At 48.6% G+C, this 23,369-nt stretch overlaps 1 protein-coding gene across 12 annotated transcripts in view; it reads right to left on the reverse strand.

The window, feature by feature from the left end:
• TTLL8 (tubulin tyrosine ligase like 8) overlaps nt 1-23,369 on the reverse strand; it is a 58,398-nt gene that overhangs the window by 19,297 nt on the left and 15,732 nt on the right. For 10 of the 12 annotated variants that reach the window (XM_034767407.1, XM_034767397.1, XM_034767417.1 and 7 more), the window contains 4 exons: nt 23,180-23,247; nt 21,672-21,800; nt 11,845-11,959; nt 2,752-2,874 (listed from right to left, as the gene is read on the reverse strand). In XM_034767407.1, coding sequence (XP_034623298.1) covers nt 2,752-2,874; nt 11,845-11,959; nt 21,672-21,800; nt 23,180-23,247 — 435 coding nt within the window. Of the gene's footprint in view, nt 1-2,751; nt 2,875-11,844; nt 11,960-21,671; nt 21,801-22,912; nt 23,070-23,179; nt 23,248-23,369 lie in introns of those variants that run through there. The other 2 variants (XM_034767462.1, XM_034767427.1) reach the window with 2 other exon arrangements.

Here is a 23,369-nt window from a genome sequence, read left to right on the forward strand (position 1 = left end):
AGACTCTAGCATGGCAGTGGGGAGCACAGGCCACTGGCTGCACTAATGTAGGAGATCACCTTGCAGCCTCCCCATCCCCCACCCCGGGGACACGGAATCAGTGGTCAGGTTACACCCGACCCTGACACAGCACAAGGCCTGGGCCTGCCCCAGAAACACCCTGGGCCCTGCCCCTCTGTGTGAGGCACACCAGGTGTGGGGCAGGCAGACTCAACCAGGCAAGATCGAAGTGTGGAGGGGCATAGGGGATCCAGGTGTGGGATGAGAGGATTCTGTGTGGGACAATCTGGGCAGCTCAGTGGGAGGTCTAGGTGTGGGGGGATCTGGATGCACAGAGGCTCTTTGGGGGGGTTCCAGGTGAGGAGGCAACGGGACTCTGCAGGGGCTGCTAGGTGAAAGTGGTTGGGGCTCAATGGGGGGGTCTGGGTGCTGGAGGAGTGGGGCTTGGTGGGGTGGGAGTCTGGGTGCAGCTAATTGGGGGTCAGTGGTGTGGAGGTCTGGATGTGGGGGCTCAGGGTGGTGCAGGGGGGTGGAGCTCATCAGGGTGGGGGTTTGACTGCAGGGAGCTCAGTGAGCGGGGGTGATCTGGGTACAGGGGTGGGGGTCTGGAGGCAGGGGGCTCCAGATGCAGGGGTTGAGATTCAATGGGGTGGGGTTGGTATGGAGGGCTGGGCGGTTCTGGGTGTATGGGGTCAGGCTCGGTGGGGGTGTCTAGATATGGGAGGTCCAGATGCACGGGGTTGGTTGGACGGGGGAGCAGATCCCCATACAGTGATCCCTACCCCCACAGCTGAGGAGCAATGGGAGCAGGAAGCAGGGGAGGATGCTGAGCTTCCTGCAGCTGGGGGAGATTTCTGGGGGTGGGTCTGACACAGCCTCAGCCACTCCCTGCAGGGGAAGGGAAAGTCCTGTCCTCTCCTGCCTCCAGCCCAGCCAGTACTGGCAGCTGATCCTGGCTCAGGGTAGAAGCTACTGGCTGAGATGTCCCCAGCCCTGAGGTGATTTACTTCTCAGCCGACTGCTCCAGGTGTCTGAAAGGATGTACCAGCAAAGTTAAGGAACGGTGCGTGACTTCTCTTGCAGCTTTCCTTTACTTCCCTATCAGAAAGTCATTTTTCTGTGGGGAAGCAAAGAAATCTGTGGGGGACATGAATTCTGCGCACACACAGTGGAGCATAATTCCCCCAGGAGTAATCATGCAAGAAAGTTACCCAGGAGATAGGGCAACTTGATATCACTAATAAGCTATATGTGCAAGGGTTGTATCTTATTGCACTGTTTTATTGCTAGCAACTTACAAATGTATCTCTCCCATCTGCTGCTCCTGATGCCCCCACTCAATGACTGGCTCAATGACTATTAGTGGAGTGTATCAGATGTGCAACTTACTGTATATTCATATTTTCAACTCCACGGGTGAAAGACAGCATTTACAGCTGTCAATCCTCTTTTCCATTTCCAGTGTAAGGCAGAAGCCTTGCAATATGAACAGGATGACATGGATGTTTAGCCTCATGACTAGGTCCCAAGCAGTCTGTTTGTGTGTACTTAATGTATGACAGGGCTGGGACTGTGTCTAGTTTTCTCATATTTTTCTTCTGTCTGTACTTCCTCCTTATACTTTTATTAGATAAACAGCACTTTAGCTTTCCACACTTTTATCTGATTTCCCATAGATTTTTTTTTAACATGGCGATATACCTATCTCAGAGAACTGGAAGGGACCTTGAAAGGTCATCGAGTCCTGTCTCCTGCCTTCACAGCAGGACCAAGTACAGTCCCTGACAGATTTTTGCCCAGATCCCTAAATGGCCCCCTCAAGGATTGAACTCACAACCCTGGGTTTAGCAGGCCAATGCTCAAACCACTGTATGTATTTTCTGCAGTTTCCCACACTTAGCCTCTGCAGCACTGACCGGCACTAAGGAGCAACCCAGGCCAGTGTCCACCCAAGCATAGCCTGGGATGGCTGACTTTTCAGCTCCAGCCCCACCATTGTGGAAATCTTTGTATGGCATTTAATTCCTAGCCTTTCCCAAAATGCTCCCAAATGTTTAACTTCCCCCAAAGTCCACAGCCACCTTACAGCAGGCTCAGCTGCCTGTATGAAAGTTCCATAGGCACACCTAGTAACCATGCACATCTGGTTAGATGCATAACTCCATAGTTACATGTCTATTCAACCCTGAAAGCCCAGCCATCACACCTGATCTAACTCACTGAAGTCAATGGCAAAAACCTCCCACTGACATCAGATGGACCAGGATCGAGCCCCAGACTATTCGTACAAAACCTTATTAATAACTTTGCTTAATTACAACCTATTTTCAGTGCATAGGCTTTGGAGGAAATTTAGCTATATATAAAAATTGAAGGGGAATTTACAAGCTACTTTTGAGGGACACAAAGAAGCATTAGGCAAAAATAAAATGTTCCTGCACTCTCAGATGCATAAAGTTTTAATATATGGCTCGATTCCAGTAGAGAACAAGTCCTTTTAAAACTGTCTTTTAACAGATCCTATCCATCACAGATCTACAGATGTCAGAAATTAATATGGTCTGTCAAATACCATTGGGATAACTATTGATAAAAATTGACTTTTTAAATGGTGGCCACTGTAGTTATTACAGGAAAAAGCTAATATTTGTCCTCTAAAAATATGCAGTTTAATTACAGATGAACAAGATATTCCTCGGCCCTTTTTCGACACCAATAATTGTAATGTTAACACTGATATTTAAGAAATACCTTTCTTCTGGCCTACATCTTCTTTATTAATTTTTCCTTTAGACTTCTGTGTTGTTTTATCACAAGCATTAAGACTGATGACCCATTTGAGTATGCTACACGCTGCTGTATTCCTGAAGTCCTCTAAAACACATAACATATTATTTTAGATTCTGATCCACTAAACAGAATGCCCACAAAGGGATAATCCATTAACATTACTAAGCATAAATACTATTTTCCACGCCACACATCAGTCTTTTATAAAAAGTAGAAAACCTAGTACAGTAACTCCTCGCTTAACGTTGTAGTTATGTTCCTGAAAAATGCTATTTTAAGTGGAATGATGTTAAGTGAATCCAATTTCCCCATAAGAATGAATGTAAATGGGGGGGGGTTAGGTTCCAGGGAAATTAGAGGGTGGAAGAGGGCAAGATATTTCCCAGGAAATGTCTTACTGCTAAATGATGAACTAGCACTCGGCTGAGCCCTCAAGGGTTAACCCGTTATTGTTAATGTAGCCTCATACCCTACAAGGCAGCAAGAATGGAGGGAGGGGAGATAGCATGGCAGAGAGAGACAGACGCACACAGCTTGTGTGTAAGAGAGAGAGAGAGAGACGTGCATTACCCCTTTAAGTATGCTGACCCCACTCTAAGTACACTGCCTTTTTAAGTAGATCAGCAAGGTGAGACAGCAGCTGCTGCCAGCAAGCTCCCTCCATCCTGAACCCTGTTGTGTTCCGCCCCCCCTCCCCCCCCGCTCTGTGGAAATGGGGTAAAGGAGCAGGGGGAGGCAGGAGCTGGGGCGTAGGGGGACACCCTGACATTAGCACCCTTCTTTCCTCCCCACACAGCAAGCAGGAGGCTCCCGGGAGCAGCTCCAAGGCAGAGGGCGAGAGCAGCACACAACAGTGCGGGGAGGGACAGCTGAACTGCCCAGCAATTGATAGCCTGCTGGGCGGCTGCCGCACAGGGAACTTAGGGGTGCGAGGAGCTGATGGGGGGGGGGGCTGCCGGCCCACCCTGGTTCCAAGCCCCCACCAGCTAGCTCCAATGGGCTGCTCTTTCTGCAAGCAGTGGACAAAGCAGGCGGCTGCCAAACAACATTATAAGGGAGAATTGCACAACTTTAAATGAGCATGTTCTCTAATTGATCAGCAATGTAACAACTAAACAACGTTAACTGGGATGACGTTAAGTGAGGAGTTACTGTAATCACTTCAGAAAATCAATCTTTACCAGTTACAAAGTGGTAATCCAGTGTTAAGTCCACTATAGAATGCCAATCTATAAAAAGTGAAAGGACAACCTGGGGAATTACAGACCAGTCGGTTGAACTTCAATACCTGGAAAGATAATGGAGCAAATAATTAAGCAATATATTTGCAAACACCTAGAAGATACAGTAAAAACTTGGTTATCTGGCATGTTGGAGAAATGAGGAGTGCTGGTAAGTCAAAAATTCCGGTTAACTGAGACTTATATTGGAGGGAGGGAGGGAGTTTGGGTGTAGGAGGGGGTTCAGGGCCGGGGGTTGGGGCACAGGCTCTGGGAGAGAGTTTTGGTGCAGGAGGGGGCTCGGGGCAGGGGCACGGGCACGGGAGGGGTTTTGGGGAGCTGAATCCGGGTGGCGCTCACCTTGGGCGGCTCCTCACAAGTGGCGACATGTCCCTGCTGCTCCTAGTCGGAGGCGCGGCACCTGACACCTCTCTGTGCTGCCTCTGCCCGCAGGCGCTACCCCTGCAGCTCCCATTGGCCGCAGTTCCTGGGAGGCCAATGGTAGGCCAATGGGAGCTGCGGAGCCAGCACTCGGGGCGGGGGCAGTGCATGGAGCCCCCATAGCCGTTCCTCCATCTAGGAGCAGCAGGGACATGTCGCCACTTCTGGGGAGCCTCGCAGAGCCAGGTAGGGTGCCTGCCAGCCCTGCACCAACTAGACTTTTAATGGATATCAAAAATGCCAGTTTCTAGAGCTTTCCAGTTGGTAAAGTGCCAGATAACACAGCTTTTACTGTAATAAGGTGATAAGGAACAGTCAGCAAGGATTTGTCAAGAACAAATCACGTCAAACCAACCTGACAGCTTTCTTTGACAGGCAACAAGCCTCGTGGATAAGGGGAAGTGGTAGATGTGGTATATCTGTACTTAAGTAAAGCTTTTGATATTGTCTCACATGACCTTCTCATAAACAAATTAGGAAAACACAACCTAGATGGAGCTACTATAAGGTGGATGCATAACTGGTTGGAAAACCGTTCCCAGAGAGTAGTTATCAGTGGTTCACAGTCAAGCTGAAAGGGCATAACAAGTGGGGTCCTGCAGGGATCAATTCTGGATCCAATTCTATTCAATATCTTCATCGATGATTTAGATAATGGCATAGAGAGTTCACTTATAAAGTTTGTAGACAATACCAAGCTGGGAGGAGTTGCAAGTGCTTTGGAGGATAGGATTAAAATTCAAAATGTTTGAGTCAAACTGGAGAAATGGTCTGAAGTAAACAGGATGAAATTCAATAAGGACAAATGTGAAGTACTCCACTTAGGAAAGAACAATCAGTTGCACACAAACAAAATGGGAAATGACTGCCTAGGAAGGAGTACTGCGGAAAAGGATCTAGTGATCATAGTGGATCACATGCTAAATATGAATCAACAGTGTAACCGTGCTGCAAAAAACAGCAAAGATCATTCTGGGATGTATTAGCAGGAGTGTTGTAAGCAAAACATGAGAAGTAATTCTTCCACTCTACCCCATGCTGATTAGGCCTCAACTGGAGTACTGTGCCCAGTTCTGTGCGCCACATTTCAGAAAAGAAGTGGACAAGTTGGAGAAAGTCCAGAGAAAAGCTACAAAAATGATTAAAGGTTTAGAAAACATGAACTATGCAGGAAGATTGAAAAAAATTAGGTTTGTTTAATCTGGAGAAGAGAAGACTGAGAGGAGACATGATCAGAGTTTTCAAGTACATAAAAGATTGTTCTAGTTTACCTCTGAGGATAGGAGAAAATGCAATGGATTTAAATTGCAACAAGGGCAGTTTAGGTTGGACATTAGAAAAAAATTCCTGTCAGGGTGATTAAGCACTGGAATAAATTGCTTATGGAGGCTGTGGAATCTCCATCATTGGAGATTTTTAAGAGCAGGTTAGACAAACACCTGCCAGGGATGGTCTAGATAAGACTTAGTACTGCCATGAGTGCAGGGGACTGAGCTAGATGACCTCTTGAGGTCCCTTCCAGTCCTATGATTCTATGATTCCAGCACATTTATCTGTGGCTTTCTGAGATGTGGATGTTGTGAAAGAATATTGATGCTGGTGCGACACTTCACCCCATATTCTTCATTGTGATATTATTATGATTTTATTATAGCATAAGTATGATGCATTTTATGCAAGACAGGTCATGTGAGGTGTAATTGGAAAAGTTATGATTTGCTTAATATGATTATCACGTATCTTTTTTGTATACGTTTCTGAAGTTATAAATACTGACTTTTGTATCTGTACTTCAAATGTAGTTACACCTGGGTGATGCCCGCTAGACAAGATGTTTTCAGTCTAGATAGCTGGTTGGGAAGGGCCTATTCAGGACAATGAGCCATTAGGAAAAACAACAGGCCTTAGAAGAAGCTTATCCCCCACCTGGTGAGCCTTCCTGAGAATGCTAAAGCCAGCCTGTAAGTAATAGCTGCTATGACTCTACAAGGACATATGACCAAGCCACATGATTCTGGACTCCATCTTGGAATGTCAGTATTTTTCCACAAACCAGTCTGGGAATCAAGTTTTGAAACCAAGGATTCCCGCCATATGCTAAAGCTATATAAGGCAGGGAGTGACATCATCTGTGGTGCTTCACTCCCAACACAAGAAGACTCCTGGAAACACCTGAGGAACAAACACTGAATTTGGGGAAGTGCTGGACCCAGGCTAAAGGGATTTCTAGCCTGTGTATGAAGACCTGAGAAACCCAAGCGGTAAAGCTAATGCAGCTTGTGCCTGAAGAATCTACAAGTCTGCCTGTACCATCAGTTTGGGTGAAAATCTGCTATTCATATCCAATCTGTCTAGTATATCAAGCTTAGGTTGCGTTTTTGTTTATTTGCTAGATAATCTGCTTTGATCTGTTTGCTATCACTTACAATCACTTAAAATCTATATTTTGTAGTTAATAAATTTATTTTATGTTTTACTCTAAACCAGTGAACTTTGACTGGAGTGGTTGCAGAAAATCTCTGCTTGATTGTCATAAGTATGCACTGTTCTCTTCACATTGTTCTCTTCCCATTGAGGAAGAGACTGACTGGCCAGATTTGACCAGGGCAGAACAGTACTGCTCTGGGGTCCGAGGCTGGGAAGCTGGTAATTTGAGAGCCTCTGTGTAACTGCAGCTGGGTGTGTCCCTACCTGTGTGAATGCTGGTGAAAATGCAGGCTGAAGGGCTTTGCAGTTTGTCACAACAGTACAGTGTGAGAGGGAGCCCAGGCTGGTGGGTCAGGAGGCTCAGTGGTACCCCCGTTCCAGGTGGCACCCCGGGAGAAACCAATCACAGCTGGATCCACAGTGTGCAATGTGCTATTTAGAAATCCTAATTCTATCATTTATTGGACTATAAAGTGTCCCCATCACACAGCACTATAGAGTTGAAAGAGACAGCAACATGCAACCAGCAAAACATTTCTGGGTCCTACTTAAGAAAAATAGGATGGGTTTTGTCAAGCTGCCAGCCCACAGAAGATTGTCAATACCAGGAATTTGAGGGGGCAGCAGGCCACTTGGTCAGCCCTCAAACAGAGGATCTAGCAGGACATCTGACTGACCCTGATGAAATCCCAGGGAACAACAAAATAGCTGCATTGTCCCAGAATACCTCACAGCAGTGAAAGAACCAAGTTGCAGTCCCTTCAAAAACAAATAATGAGACTGGCTATTCCCCTTAATAAACCTGAAAGTAGTCTACTGCCTGTTTGCCATGTAAAGAGAAGACAGAGTAGAAGACTGTCAGACCTCTTCAACAAAGACAACCTATAACGAGGCAAAGGAAAGTCCGGACCAGTGGTTGGCTGGGGGCTGTGTGTCTACTGAAGAATGTGGTTTATGTGGGCAGGGCTTGGAAAGTTCAGATAAATTTTCACCAACACCTAGATTTTGTGGATTTTATCTGAGCTGAACCAAACCACACATCAAAATCTTATGAAGTTTGTCCATCGCAGTATCAACATTCGTCCATCTTAAATAGCTCATTAAAAGATGGTAGACTCATATTTTAAAATGCATCTTGAAAGTCTGAAAACTCACTAAAAAGCGTTCTTGATAATTTGTGGTTTTACATATTTCCATATACAAAATATATGCACAAATACATACATTTACTGTTCTTTCTACGGTGTATTGTATAATGTCATCTATTTTAAGAGGCTTGGCATTAAAAATTAACAGAGCGGGAAATTTGCCTTTGAAGTAATACATTCAATGAAATGACTCATTACTCCAGACCGAAATTATTTTCCGTAAAAAGAACAGGTCATATGCACATCCTAACTCAGATTCTTCCATGCACTGCGACCATTTTATACTGCACCACCAATGCAGGGCCGACTTCAATCCAAAATGTCTGCCCTTAGATCACCCCACCATATAGGAATCCTCTGGTGGTACACAGCTGTGGTTCGGTATGGCCAAGGATTTCATGAACACCAACTGTTTTACCAGTCACTTTGGGCAATTGGTAGCAAATATAATAAAGCAGCCTTCAGGTCAGGCACTTGACTGGCATCACAAAGTGGGGAGCACAAGAACCACCTTTAAACCCTTTCACTTCCTCCCAGCTGCACTGTACATTCCATAGTCATAGTCAAATATCGAGATCCCTTTTAGATCACTCTGTAATATACTACTACTTTAAATTTACTTTGTAGCATTAACTGAAAATACAATTTTTGTTACATCACTTATTTATGACGCTTGAAATATTTGGCTCTCAAGAGCAGTTTATAATGCCTGCAGGGTGTTTCTGATGCCTTGAAAATTTGTAGACACTTTGTTTTCAATTTGTATTGCAGTCATGCAACATAAAATTTTCAGTGGAGTGAAATAAGAATGATGAACCTTCACAAAACAGTAGATAGTTTCCTGTTTTCAAACAAACAGCTCATAAACTTGACCTGTCACTAACCCACACATCTCTAAAAGACTTTAAAAAAATTCTAGCAGTATTAGATTTAGGCAATAAATTAGTTTGAACTTCATTGACAGAAGCTCAATTTAAAACGCAACAAAGAAATTATTTAATTAATCCTCTTCTTTCATGCACCAGGAAGGTTTAAAAATTGCTTTCGGGCAGAACTCCTCAGCTATGAAAATTATGCCTTAATTGCTAGAATCTGACAGAAGAATGATTAATTGATCTACTTTAAGTTTCTGAGAAATTCAGAAAAAATAAAGATTTAGAAAATAAATGATCTACCTTAGGGTAAACAACCTTGCGTTCCTCCTATTATCGAATAATGCAGCTATACTGCATTTACACCAGTGTAACTGGGAGCAGAGTAGTTTCAGTTCATGCATATTTTCAAACAAAAGGCTTGTCTACACTGTGATTTAGTCTGCGCTCCAAGGGTGTAAATCAGGGGTCGGCAACCTTTCAGAAGTGGTGAGCCGAGTCTTCATTTATTCACTCTAATTTAAGGTTTCGCGTGCCAGTAATACATTTTAATGTTTTTAGAAGGTCTCTCTCTATAAGTCTATAAACTATTGTTGTATGTAAAGTAAACAAGTTTTTTTAAATGTTTAAGAAGCTTCATTTAAAATTAAATTAAAATGCAGATCTTATCAGTTTAGTGCAGCGGTTCTTAACCTCGGGTGCACGCACCCCCTGGGGCAGGGCCAGTGCAAGGATATTTTGCGCCTTAGGCGAAACTTCTACCTTGCGACCCCCCCCGTGCACATCGGTTCATTGAGGGGCAAATCCCAATGAGCCTTTATAGACCCCAGGGGCCAGCCTGCCCAGGGGCCAGCCATGCCCAGGGGCTACTCCCCAGACCAGGTTCCCTCCCCGCCCCCTGAACTCCCCTGGAGGGTGCACAGCCCCCCCGCAAGCAGGGCCGGCTCTGGCTTTTTTGCCGCCCCAGACAAGGGAGCGTGACAGGGGAGGGCGCTGAGCCCGGCCGCGGCTCCGCTCTCCCCGGCGGCCAGAGCGCTGGGGGGAGGGCGGAGAGCCCGGCCGGGGCTCCGCTCTCCCCGGCGGCCAGAGCACTGGGGGAAGGGCGGAGAGCCCGCTGCGGCTTCGCTCTCCCCGGCGGCCAGAGCGCCGCGGGGAGGGCGGTGAGCCCAGTCGCGGCCCCGCTCTCGGGCTGGAGCGCTGCGCCGCCCCCCTCCAGGTGCTGCCCCAAGCACATGCTTGGTGGGCTGGTGCCTGGAGCCAGCCCTGCCCACAAGCCCTCCCCACCCCACTCTGGTGGCCCCCGTCCTGAGTCACTGACTGGTTTTGCCAGGCTTGGGCCACTGCAGCAGCTCGGCAGGAAGGAGCCGCCTTCCGGAGGCACCAGAGAACCAGAGCGTCCTGCTTACAGCGGCAGCGAGCCCCAGCCATGGAGGAGCCGGCGCAGTGCAGGGGGGCAGCAGCCCTGCAAAGGCGGCAGCACCGCTAGTGGGGATTAGCCGCGCCCCCCGCCTCTCCTGCCCACGCTGCGGTCTGGCACCCCCCCAGGGGCTCCTGCAGGCTGCAGCGGATGCATGCGAGCACCAGCCCCCATGCGCCCCCCGCTCCCCTAGGGTTACCATATTTCAACAATCAAAAAAGAGGACGGGGGGGAGAGCCCCGCCCTAGGCCTGCCCCATCCACTCCCTCCCACTTCCCACCCCCTGACTGCCCCCCTCACAAATCACAACCCCCCCGCTCCTTGTCCCCTAACTGCCCCCTCCTGGGACCCCTGTCCCTAACTCTCCCCCAGAACCCCACCCCCTACCTAAGCTTCCCTGTTCCTTGTCCCGACTGCCCCCTCCTGAGACCCCCGCACCCTAGCACCCTACCCCCTACCTGTCCGCTGACTGTCCCACCCCTTATCCACACCCCCGCCCCCAGACAGACCCCCGGGACTCCCACGCCCCATCCAACCACTCCCTGCCCCCTGACAGGACTCCCAGAACTCCCGACCCATCCAACCCTCTCCCTGCTCCCTGACTGCCCCCCGGGACTCCCCTTACCATGCCCATGCCAGTCAGACGCAGGCTCCACGTGGAGGCAAAACATGCTGCTGGGCTGCCGTGGGCACAGCCCCTCCCCCGCAGAGTGCTGAGGCAGCGGGAGGGGGGAGCTCCGGGAGGGGCAAGCTGCGGCAGCTCACACTTCCGGGAGCCGCAGAACCCGAGCGCGGTGAGGGGGGAGCCGGAGGGCGCGCCTGCTGCTGGTCTGGGGTCCCAGCCGCCGGCCCCGCTCAGCCTCCTGCTGGCCTGGGGTTCCGTTCACTCAGCCGGCAGCAGGCTGAGCGGGGCTGACAGCCAGGACCCTGGCTGACAGCCGTGTGCCAGGCAAAATCGGCACGCGTGCCGTAGGTTGCCGACCCCTGGTGTAAATTCTAGTGCACACTAGGGTGCTGTACACTAACTCACCTGTGTGGCCACTGCTGAAGTGCACTAAAAGTTCCCTAGTGCGCATTTAGTGTAGTCCTTTCTCAAACAGTACCACCATTAATATACACTAAGGAACATGCCAGCAGGGTCTACATGGGCAAGTTAGTGCATGACACTAGCCCTTAATTTGAAAACATGTATGAACTAAAACTATTCTGCAAAGATGTTTCACTCAGAGAAGCTGTGGGGCTCTTTGGGACCTGAGTGGGAGTAATCTGAGGGCAGAATTTGGCTCTGTGTGGATGCCAGGTAGTGAGTATTCTAGCTCTGATCCAGCAAAACACAAGCACAAGTTTGAACTTGAAGCATGTGAGTTGTCCTAGTGACTTCAGCTGGACTCCTGACATGTTTAAAGTAGAGTGTGCTTAAGTGCTTTGCTGGATCCAGGCCACGCTGCTTAGACCTTTGCTTTCAAGATCAAGTTATCAGTATAGAGAAATGCCTGCGATTGAACATAGAAGCTACTCAAATGACTTACCTATAAAATCATGTTTCTCATCATCCATGCAAATACCATAGCAGCGGGGGAAAAAGGTATTTGGATTTGCTGGAACATACCATGGCAAATTTCTCAGATTCAAACAAAGTCCAATCTTAAAGAGAGTAAGGAAGAGATCAGATGATGGTTTGGCATTTTCCCTGGTACACTGATAAAGAGGACAGATAGCACTGTCTTGACCTCAATTGAAAATTGTGTATTTATTCCTTCTGTTTATAAAGGGACGTAATTCCTTAACAGGTGCCCATCCTGCATTGCAATTAACATTTGCAACCACACATCATTCTTCAACATAACAAATAGGTTGCTCACTCCATTACAGACAGGGGCGGCTCTAGTTTTTTTGCTGCCCCAAGCACGGCAGGCAGGCTGCCTTTGGCGGCATGCCTGTGGGAGGTCCCCGGTCCCGCGGATTCGGCGGTATGCCTGCGGGAGGTCTGCTGGTCCCGCAGAGTCGGCATACTCGCCGCCGAAATGCCACCAAATCCGCGGGACTGGCGGACCTCCCGCAGGCAAGCCGCAAAAAGCTGCCTGACTGCCGCACTCGCAGGGACTGAGCCCCTCCCTGAGGCCCAGCAAACCATTCCTAATCAGGAAAGCACTTAAGTGCCTGGTTAATGTTAAGCAAGCACTTATGTCCCATTGACTTTAATGGTATTTAAGCATCTGCTTAAAATTTAAGTACATACTTAAGTGCTTTCCTTAATGGAGGTGGACTTAAGCACGTGTTTAAGTATCTTGCTGAACTGGAGCCTAAATGCCTGGAAGGAAAAGCAAGCTTTCCTGCCTGACAGGAAGGTCAACAGATCTGAGTTCTGATAGATGAAGGAGGCAAGTTCCAGAGCTGAGGGACCTTTATGGAGGACATCTGCCCACCCCCGCCGCCAACCTACCCTCAGAGAAAAAGGGAGCTCAAGCTCTAGCACCTTTGCTGGTTGTATGTGTAGCAGTATGGCACAGGGTGGAAAGATGTCTCTCAAGTAACCAAGTCCCAAGCCAGTTAGGACTTTTAAAAATTAAAGCTAATCTCTGGATATCTCCCTCTCCCTATCTATCCTCTTTCTTCCTGCTATTGCCACATGAACAGCTCTTTGCTGGGTAGTGCAATTGTCACCCATTCACCTGCAATACTTAGGAGATCACCCTTTGTCAGGGTGCAACATAGGCAATGGTAAATTTGACCTTGAATTCTGAAACCAATTCTAAATAAAGACCTTAGACCTTGTTGCACATATTCAGTTCCTTTGTTTTTGTAAGACACAACAAAATTGGTGAGGGAAAAAATGGTTACTAACCTTCCATAACTGTTGTTCTTTGAGATGTGTTGCTCATGTCCATTCCATGTTAGGTGTGTGTGCGCCGCATGCACACTTGACGAAGAATTTTCCTTCAGTGGTATCCGTTGGGCCCGCTTTAGCGCTCTCTGGAATTGTGCATATATGCACTAGTATACGGGGCGCTGCCAGCCCCGCACCCTCTGAGTTCCTTCTCGCTGATAACTCCAACAGAGGGGTAGGAGGGTGGGTCATGGAATGGACATGAACAACACATCTCAAAGAACAACAGTTACAAATGGTTAATAACTGTTTTTTCTACTTCGAGTGCTTGCTCATCTCCATTCCATGCTAGGTGACTCACAAGCAGTACTTTCGGAAGTGGGCTCGGAGTTCATGGGCGTGCTGACTGTAACACGGCTCTTCTGAAACCGGCATCATCTCGAGCCTGTTGGATGATGGCGTAGTGGGATGGGAAGGTATGCACCGACAACCAAGTTGCAGCCCTGCAGATGCCCTGAATCGGTAACTGCAAGGAATACTGCTGAGAAGTCTGGGCTCTTGTGGAATGAGTGGTCACAATGGCCGGAGGCAGAACCTTCGCTGCTTGTAGCAAGCTCAGATACAGGTGGTTATCCAGGATAAGATTCTTTGGGATGATATCGATAGCCCTTTCATCCTTTCCGCTACTGCTACAAAGAGTTGCATGGACTTGCGGAAGGGCTTAGTTCTCTCAATATAAAAGGCGAGCGCCTGCCTAACATCCAACATATGAAGCTAACATTCCTCAGCATTCTTGTGAGGTTTTGGGAAGAAGACAGATAGAAAAATATCCTGGTTGCTGTGGAATTGCGAACCACCTTTGGTAGAAAGGCCAGATGGGGGCACAGCTGGACCTTGTCCTTGAAGAACATTGTATAAAGGGTTCTGACATAAGGGCTTTGATCTGAGAGACCCTTCTGGCCAAGGTGATCACCACAAGGAAGGTGACCTTCCAAAAGAGAAGCAGTAAAGAACAAGATGCTAACTGCTCAAAGGGAGGCCCCATGAACTTTGACAGGACCAAGTTTAATTCCCGTCAGGGGACTAGTTCGCCAACCTGAGGGTAGAGTCTTTTGAGAACATAAGAACATAAGAACGGTCATCAGACCATTTGGGTCAGACCAAAGGTCCATCAAGCCCAGTATCTTGTCCTCTGACAGTAGCCAATGGTAGGTGCCCCAAAGGGAATGAACAGACAGGTTATCATCAAGTGATCCATGCCCTGTCACCCAATCCCAGCTTCTGGCAAACAGAGGCTAGGGACCATTCCTGCCCATCCTGCCTAATAGCCATTGATCTTCCATGAATCTATCTAGCTCCCTTTTGAACCCCGTTATAGTATTGGCCTTCACAACACCCTCTGGCAAGGAGTTCCAGAGGTTGACAGTGCATTCCGTAAAAAAATACTTTCTTGTGTTTGTTTTAAACCTGCTACCTATTAATTTCATATGGTGGCCCCTTGTTCTTGTATTATGAGAAGGAGTAAATAACACTTCCTTATTTACTTTCTCTATACCAGTCATAATTTTATAAACCTCTATCATATCCCCCCTTAGTTGCTTCTTTTCCAAGCTGAAAAATCCCAGTCTTATTAATCTCTCCTCATAGGGAAGCTGTTCTATACCCCTAATCATTTTTGTTGCCCTTTTCTGAACCTTTTCCAATTCCAATATATCTTTTTTGAGATGGAGCGACCATATCTGCACACAGTATTCAAGGTGTGGGCGTACCATGGATTTATACAGAGGCAATATGATATTTTCTGTCTTATTATCTATCCCTTTCTTGATGATTCCCAACCCTAGAGACCCTTGAGAAACCTGACTCATCTAATGGGAGAACATTGATCTGCCCTGTACTGGAGGGTGGAAGACTAAGATGGGTGCCAAGTGAACCTTAATAGATGAGAAACCCAGACCCTGATGATTTAGTTCAAGACAGACTGCAGAGAAGATTCGAATGGAGACAGATTCCGTTCAGAGGCCCAACATGTGAAATGTTTCCACTTGGCCAGGTAGGTTGCCCTGGTGGGAAGCTTTCTACTACCTAGCAAGACCTGTTGAACCTGCCCGAGCAGGCTTGCTCTTCAGGATTCAGCTGTACAGCAACCATGCAGTCAGGTGCAGAGAGGTGAGGTTCAGGTGAAACAACTGGCCGTGGTCTTGTGAAATCAAGTCTGGGTGGAGTGGAAGCATGAGCGGAACAACCACTGAGAGGTCCAGAAATATGCCAAACCAATGCCGGCGTGGCCATGCTGGTACTATCAGGAAAACCCTCACCTTGTCCTGTTTGATTTTTAGGAGGATCTTGTGAACCAAGAGAATTGGTGGGAAGGCGTACAGTAGGTGGTCTGCTCACAAGAGCAGGAAGGCAATGGAGAGGGAGCCCATGCTGTGCCTGCGCAGCAAACAGAACTGATGGTATTTCCTGTTCTGTCTGGCGGTGAACAGGTCCCCCTGGGGAGATGACACTGACGACTGAGTAAAGAGACCACTTGTGGCGAGAGGAAAAGGATCTGCTGAAGCAATCTGCCAGTGCATTTCAGGCTCCCAGGAGATGACGCCTGGAGGTGAATGATGTGTTTCATGCAGAAGTTCCACGGCTGGAGGCTCTCCTGGCACAGGGCTGTAGACTGAGCCTCTCCCTGCTTGCTGATGTAAAACGGGGGGGGGGGCAAACCTTTTGGCCTGAGGGCCACATCGGGTTTCAGAATTGGAGGGCCGGTTAGGGGAGGCTGTGACTCCCCAAACAGGCAGGCGTGGCCCGGCCCCTGCCCCCATCCGACCTCCCCTGCTTCTCGCCCCTGACGGCCTCCTGGGACTCCTGCCCCATCCAACCCCCCCCTTCTCCCTGACTGCCCCCAGCCCTGCCACCCCTAACTTCCCCCCACCCCTAAGTGCCCACCATGCCCCATCCAACACCCCATCTCCTTCCTGACTGCCCCCCCCACAGGACCCCTGCCCCATCCAACCATCCCTTCTCCTTGTCCCCTGACTGCCCCCGGAACCCCCACCCCTGACAGCCCCCAGCCACCCCATCCAACCCCTCCTCTCATTCTTGACTGTCCCCCGGGACCCCTGCCCCATCCACCCCCCCCCGCTCCCTGACCGCCCCAGGAGCCCCCACCCCTTACTGCCTCCTGTTGTCCCATCCAACCCCTCTTCTCCTTCCTGACTGCCTCCTCCCCACCCCCCGGGACCTCTGCCCCATCCAACCACCCCTTCTCCCTGACCACCCCCAGGACCCCTGCCCCTATTCAACCCCTCTGTTCCCTGCCCTCTGACCGCCCCGACCCCTATCCACGCCTCTGGCCCCTGACCACCCCCGAACTCCCCTGCCTTCTATCCAACCCCCCTCCCCTGCTCCCTGCCCCCTTACCGCGCTGCCTGGAGCACCGGTGGCTGGCGGCACGGCTGCACCATGGTAGGCAGCCACGCCGCCCGGCTGGAGCCACACGCACCGGGTCAGGCCGGGCTCTGCAGCTGCACTGCTCCAGGAGCTTGCCGCCCCGCCACCCAGAGTATTGTGCCGGTGGCGCAGTGAGCTGAGGCTGCGGAGGAGGGGGAACAGCAGGGAAGGGGCTAGCAGCTAGCCTCCTGGGCCAGGAGCTCAGAGGCCAGAGAGAACGGTCCCACGGGCTGGATGTGGCCCACAGGCCATAGTTTGCCCACCTCTGATGTAAAACATTGATGCATTATTGTCCATCGGGACCTGCACCACTTTGCTTAAGATCTGGGGAAGGAACACCTGGCAAGCCAAGCATACTGCCCTGAGTTCCCTGACATTTATATGCAGGGACAGTTCTTCCTGGGACCAGAGGTCCTGGATCCTGAGATTGCTCTGGTGGGCTCCCCACCCCAGGCCTGATGTGTCCGAGACTAGGGTTATCAATGGTTGAGGGTCAGCAAGGGGTATCCCTTCAATTATGGATTCTGGGTCTCTCCACCAGGTCAGCAAAGTGAGGACCAGAGGCAGAATCCTGAGTATTGAGTCCAGGTGGTGTCTGCTCGGGGAATAGACTGACGGCAGCCACATCTGGAGGGGCTTGAGGCATAGCCTTGTGTACTGCACCACGTAGGTACATGCCATCATGTGTCACAATAGTTTGAGGCAGATCCGAACAATCATTATTGGGTGGATCGTGACTTTCAAAATCAGGTCCGACATAGCTTGAATCGGGCTTCTGGTAGGGAGGCTTTGGCCTGGGTCAAGTCAAGCACTGCCCCGATAAATAGTATTCTCTGAACCAGAACAAGGGTTGACTTCTGCTTGTTTATCAACAGACCCAGGACCTGGAAGGTGGCCCAGACTGTACTGATGCTGTGCTGCACCTAAGCCTGCCACTGACCCTTGATCAGCCAGTCGTCGAGGTATGGATAGACTTGTATGCTTTGATGCCTGAAGAAGGCTGCTACCACCACCATGCAGTTCGTGAAGACCCGTGAGGCTGCCAACAGGGCGAAGGGAAGAGCGGTGAATTGGCAGTAGACCCACTATAAACCTGAGAAATCTTCTGTTCCCATGGAAGACAGAGATGTGGAAATAAGTGTTCTTTAAGTTGAGGGAGGCATACCAGTCTCCTGGATCCCGGGAGGGAATGATGGAGGCCAGGGAGGGCAGGTGGAACCTCTGTTTCTTGAGATATTTGTAGAGATGATGCAGGTCTAGGATGGGTGGTAGACTGCCCTTGGCCTTCAGAATTAAGAATTATTATGAGTAAAACCCCTTCCCTCTCAAGTCTCGAGGAACTTCCTCTATGGCCCCACATGTAGGAGGACTTGCACCTCCTGGACAAGAAGCTGCTTGTGAGTAAGGTCCCTGAAGAGAGACGAGGGTGGAGGGTTGGAGGGAGGGGTGGATGAAAATTGGATGGTGTAAGCAATTGTTACTGTACTCAGTACCCAATGGTCCGATGTTATATTTAACCATCCTGGGCTGAAGGGTGACAGATGGTCCAAAAACAAAGGGGGGGGATGGATCTGGTGTCGAGACTGGTATATTGCCCTTCGACATACCTTCAAAAGCCTGCCTGGCCGTTCCAGGATATCTGTGAGAGCCCAACTGGGAGGCTGAGGTAGGAGGGAAGGGTTGGCTTTGCTTAAAACCCTTCTCTTTTCTTTTGTAGGGCTCCTGCATGTAAGGCGCCAAGAACCTGGGGGGGGGGCTGCTGAGGCCTAAAGTGCTTCCTGGAAGCTGGAACTGTGTAAAGGCCCGAGGAGCGAAGAGTGGCCCTTGAGTTCTTGAAGCTTTGAGTCTGTCTGTTCCGAGTCCAGGGAGGTGCCCTCAAAGGCAGGGGGTCCTGGATGGATTGCTGAATTTTGTGATGGAGGCCAGAGGAATGGAGCCACGAACAGCGCCTCATGATGACTGCCAATGCCATAGTCCTGGCTGCTGAGTCGGCTGCATCCAGAGCCACCTGAAGGGAGGTCCTGGCCACAGTCTTGCCCTCCTCTAAGATGGCCATGAACTCCTGCCTTGACTACTGCAGTAGGGAATTCTTAAATTTGGACAATGAGTCCCACAGATTAAAATCATACCTCCCCAGCAGTACCTGCTAGTTGGAGACATGTAACTGGAGATTGCCCATCAAATAAACCTTATGTCCAAACAAGTCCTGTCTCTTGACCTCTTTATTTTTGGGGGTAGCATTCAATTGTCCATCTCTGTCCTGCTCATTCATCACTGACATTCCCAGAGACCCCCCACAATAGGGGTGCGAATAAAAGTACTCAAACCCACTGGCTGGGACATAATATTTCTTCTCTGCCCTTTTTGATGTGCAGGGGCAGAGAAGAAGGAGTCTGCTACAGTGTTCTGCCGAGGCCCCTCACCACTTCGTTAACAGGCAAGGCCACTCTGAAGGGAGGAGCTGCAGCCAAGATGTTGATTAGGCTGTGTGCTGACTCCTTAAACTCCTCAACTTCCAAGCCCAAGTTTGCAGCTACCCTTTTCAGAAGCTCTTGGTGGGCCCTGGAGTCATCCTGAGGGAGCGGGTTACTAGGGCCTATGACTGCCTTGTCCGGGGATGACAAGGAGAAGGCCTGAGCCAGAGATGGGTCTCCCTCCTCCTCCTCTACTTCCACCAGGTCCTTTGGGCCATTTCCTGGATACAGGCACTGGGGTGAGTACCAGAGTCAGGGTCCGGTGCTGGATGGGAAGAGACAGTAGCTCGCCTTTCTGACACCACTGAGTATGAGCAATGGTAAGGGCGGGGCAGGTGATGGGGGAAACCCCCAAGGACACCAGTACTGCCACACATCGCCCAGGAGCTGGCAGAAGGGCCGGTACCGTAGTCTGGTGTGTAGGCTGGGTACCATTAGGTTTTCGATGGAGCAAAGGATTCCCCTTTTGACTCCGAAGAGAATTCTTCCCCTGAAGACCACTGCGGTGCAGTATCTGCTTCTGCAATACCGGGGAACTGGGGACCAGTGGCGGGCTGGGGACCGCTGCATCGGGACCATGGAGGGCTTGCCCCTGGACGGCACTGCAGTACTCGGTGCCATGGTGGAGCTCAGTGCACCTTGTTCCCTTCTGTTCCCAGTCACGTTGGCTGATGAGGGGACTTGAGGGATCAGTGGGATCAGGAGGGACAGCAGGTCTTTTGTCCCCTGGAAAGCCTCCAGGGTTCAAAGAGGCCAGCAGACACCTGACCCGATGGCTGCTCCGGGGAGTCAGTGGTGATTTCTGTATCGGACCCAGCTCTCTAGGCAGAGTCAGCAGTGCAATCAGAGGCTCAGGGGAGGATGAGTGGCCTGATATGTGCTAGGCACTCCCTGCTTGTCCCTATTCTGTACCGGAGAATGCCCCCTCAGTGTACTGTTATTGCTCAATCTCGGGTGGCTGAACGCCACTTGTCCCTCTAAGAAGTTAATTGCAATCCCCGATCCCCATCACGAATGGGGTTCAACGGGTTACCCACACCTGTCGGCGTAGGGTAGACACACGCTGAGCCAGTCAGTGTAGCGCGCGTGCAGCCCCGGACATCTAAGGGCATCACAGACCTGTTATTACTCAATCTCGGGTGGCTGAACGCCACTTGTCCCACTGTTTCTTATGCCTTTTCATCAGCACCGAGAATGGAGAGTGGTGCTGGGAAGAACACAGTGCCAGGTGAGTACTCTGCACAGATTTCAAGGTGCTTGGCACCGATTTAGAGGGGCTGAACTCTGAAGCTGGTCTCAGGGCCTCCTCCACAAGAATGGCCTTCAGCTGAATGTCCCTATCCCTTCTCGTGCGAGGTCTGAAGGCCCTGCAGATCTGGCTCTTCCCTTTAATGTCAGACTTGCCCAGACACATTAGATGGCTAGAATGCAGGTCTCTCGCTGGCATCGGCTTGCCTCACAGGGCACACAGCTTGAAGCCCGGAGACTGGGGCATGCCTAGCCCTTGGGGCAAAAAGTCCCTCAACAACAGAGACAGCTACTAACACCACACTCACTCTAAGAACTATATATACTAACTACAATAACTATACAAAATATGAACAGAGAAAGTCCAAACCATAGGGAACGAAGCCTTGCTACAGCAAGAAGGGTCATTCCAGCAACTGTCACAGAAGGAACTGAGAGGGCACAGGTTCAGGGGCACCCATTATACCAGTGCATATGTGTGTAACACCAGAGGGCGCTAGAACTGGCCCAATGGATACCACCAAGAGAAAAATCTCCAGCAACTGTGCATGTGGCGCACACACACCTAGCAAGGAATGGACATGAGGAAGAACTCGAAAAAGAACAGTAAAGCCTTTCATTGGTGTTTCATTCATTAATTTAAACAGATTTGAGAATTACATTAATTATAGCACAACAATCTATTTAGATGCTAAAAATATTACTATAACAAATGGTACCATGCCTAGCTTAAAAGCCCTAGGTGCCTTTGACATAAGATCACAAAAACAAATAATAAATAGTAGCTAATAACTAGCTTTCCCTCAACCCTTCCCCACCACCACCTACAGAAATCAATCCGCAATTGAAACGCTCACTATCATACAATGTACTTAGCAAACAAACAAACCATACAGGTCACTCGGGCTCTGCAACAGAATCCACACAGACAGAGTCTTGTATGCCACATAGAACACCAATGATATCAACAGGGCTTCACATGGTGCAAAGGTCTGCACATGTGGATCTGATTGCAGGGTTGGGGCCTCACACATTTAGAGCTGAGAACGTGGATATTGTTCCTTTAGAATTTCCAAAAATCCGCCCTGCCGCTGTGGTTACATATCAATAGAAAACCAAATTCATCCTGCTGAATAACCTGGGATGAATTTGGTCCCATATATGGAAAGCCTTTAGCTTTGACTTCTTATAATCGGTTACTGTTGGTCACATTTATATGAAAATAAATTTTAAAAAACCACTAACACTCACTAACCCTTCACCTTGTATAATCTGTTCATGAAACCTAATACCAATAAAGTTCTCCACGTGCACTGTGGGAATAATACCAAAGGCCAAGTGATTTTAACTATCTACTTACTTTAGTTGTAAAGGAGCCAGTTTTCGCATAATGATTCAGCATCTGATCACAATGTAGGTTATGGTAATTAATTGCATCCTTTTTTATAGTCCAAAAAAAGGATGTCTCTTCATTTCTTACCAACCTAGACTGGCACAAAAAAGTACCTGCATTATGATTCCACAGATTTAAGACCCAGGAAACTTTTATTAACATATCCAATATTAACTGCTCATTTTCTGCAGTATATCAAAGTTATACCCATGATTCCATTTTGTGGGCCCAGGAAGCTGTGCACTGGCATAGCTATGATAACTTAGTTGGGAGAACATGTATAGTCACAGAGCCTTTTAATTCTATCTGCTCCTTAGAGCATTTCCAAAGTGACTTCCTCCGAATAACAAATGAGGGCTTGTTGACATGCATATGCACATACGCTCTTCTGCCTGCAGGACAAACGGAATTGTAAGGCTCCAGGACATATGTATATATTTTTGAGAAACTCCCAGTCCCAAAGAAAATAGTAAAAATTACAGTTCCTTTGGAGGCCCTTGTGTCATCTGCTGAAGCCCCATTTTTTTAATTGGGTGACTGACTGGCTCATGGGGTGATTTTCTAGTCTGCTCATTTGTTCGTGGGGTTGCGTCACTAATATCTTGAGCATCCATTCACACAGAGACATGTGTGCGCTGCTGTAGAGACAGTCATCCTTGTTTTCCAGAACTATATGATCAGTGAAAGTGCAACATAATAGATGGCCAAAATAACTTGGTAAAGCTTTGGTATGAGTAGGTAGTAATGGCCACATAGACTGCCAGTGGCTTCACTTGGTATGCTATAAGATTAAGTAAATGCAATAAATTGTTGGCGTGTGTGGTGTGTAAATACAAGTTAAATGATTAACTAATAAATCAGACAAGCAACTTCCTTGAATGGCAAGACCACAGATTTTGTTATCAATTACAGATACCCTCTGGATTACACAAACCTGATTTACGCAAAACTGCACTTACGGAAAAAGTTCTGTAACCTAGAAATAGGAGGGTTTTTGGGGTTTTTTTTTTTTTTGCGTAAATGTCGGGTATATGTTTCCGAATTACGCAAAATTCAAGTTACGCAAGGCATTCCGGAACGGAACGCTTGCGTAAGTTGGGCAGCATCTGTAATAGACTGGCCAGTGCATAGTTAATTTGATGTACAGTATAACACACTATAAATTACTTCAGTAGGGGTTGCATATACATTTGATGGGCACTGCATACCAATTTGCTGGACCACAAAATACATCCCATGCTGATACTGGGCCAAATTCTTCCTACTGTAAATGCACTTTAGCTGGCATTTCCTTCCGCTATCCAGCAAGCAAATTTTTGCCTTGTGTAACTCCATTGAATCCAGGCAGAATTTGGCCCACTGTGGCTGGACAGTAAAAGGAAGTGAATTAAATGGACAAAAAAATCAAAACTTAACCTACACATATTTTTAAAAATATACTTCAAGAAAAACAATAAGTTCATATGTAATCCTACCATTACATCATGAATGTCATCTGAACTGTCAAGGCCAGAAACTTCTTCACACAAGACATTTCTTTTGCCTATAAAAAAATCATGTAACAATAATACAACATAGATAAATATATTGTTTTAAGGCCCACAGAAGTTTTGAGCAATAGGGAGTCACATCTACAGAGGGCTAGAAGTAGGCAAGAGCCCCCAG

This window comes from Trachemys scripta, chromosome 1 (genome assembly GCF_013100865.1).
Source record: "Trachemys scripta elegans isolate TJP31775 chromosome 1, CAS_Tse_1.0, whole genome shotgun sequence".
NCBI lineage: Eukaryota > Metazoa > Chordata > Testudines > Emydidae > Trachemys > Trachemys scripta.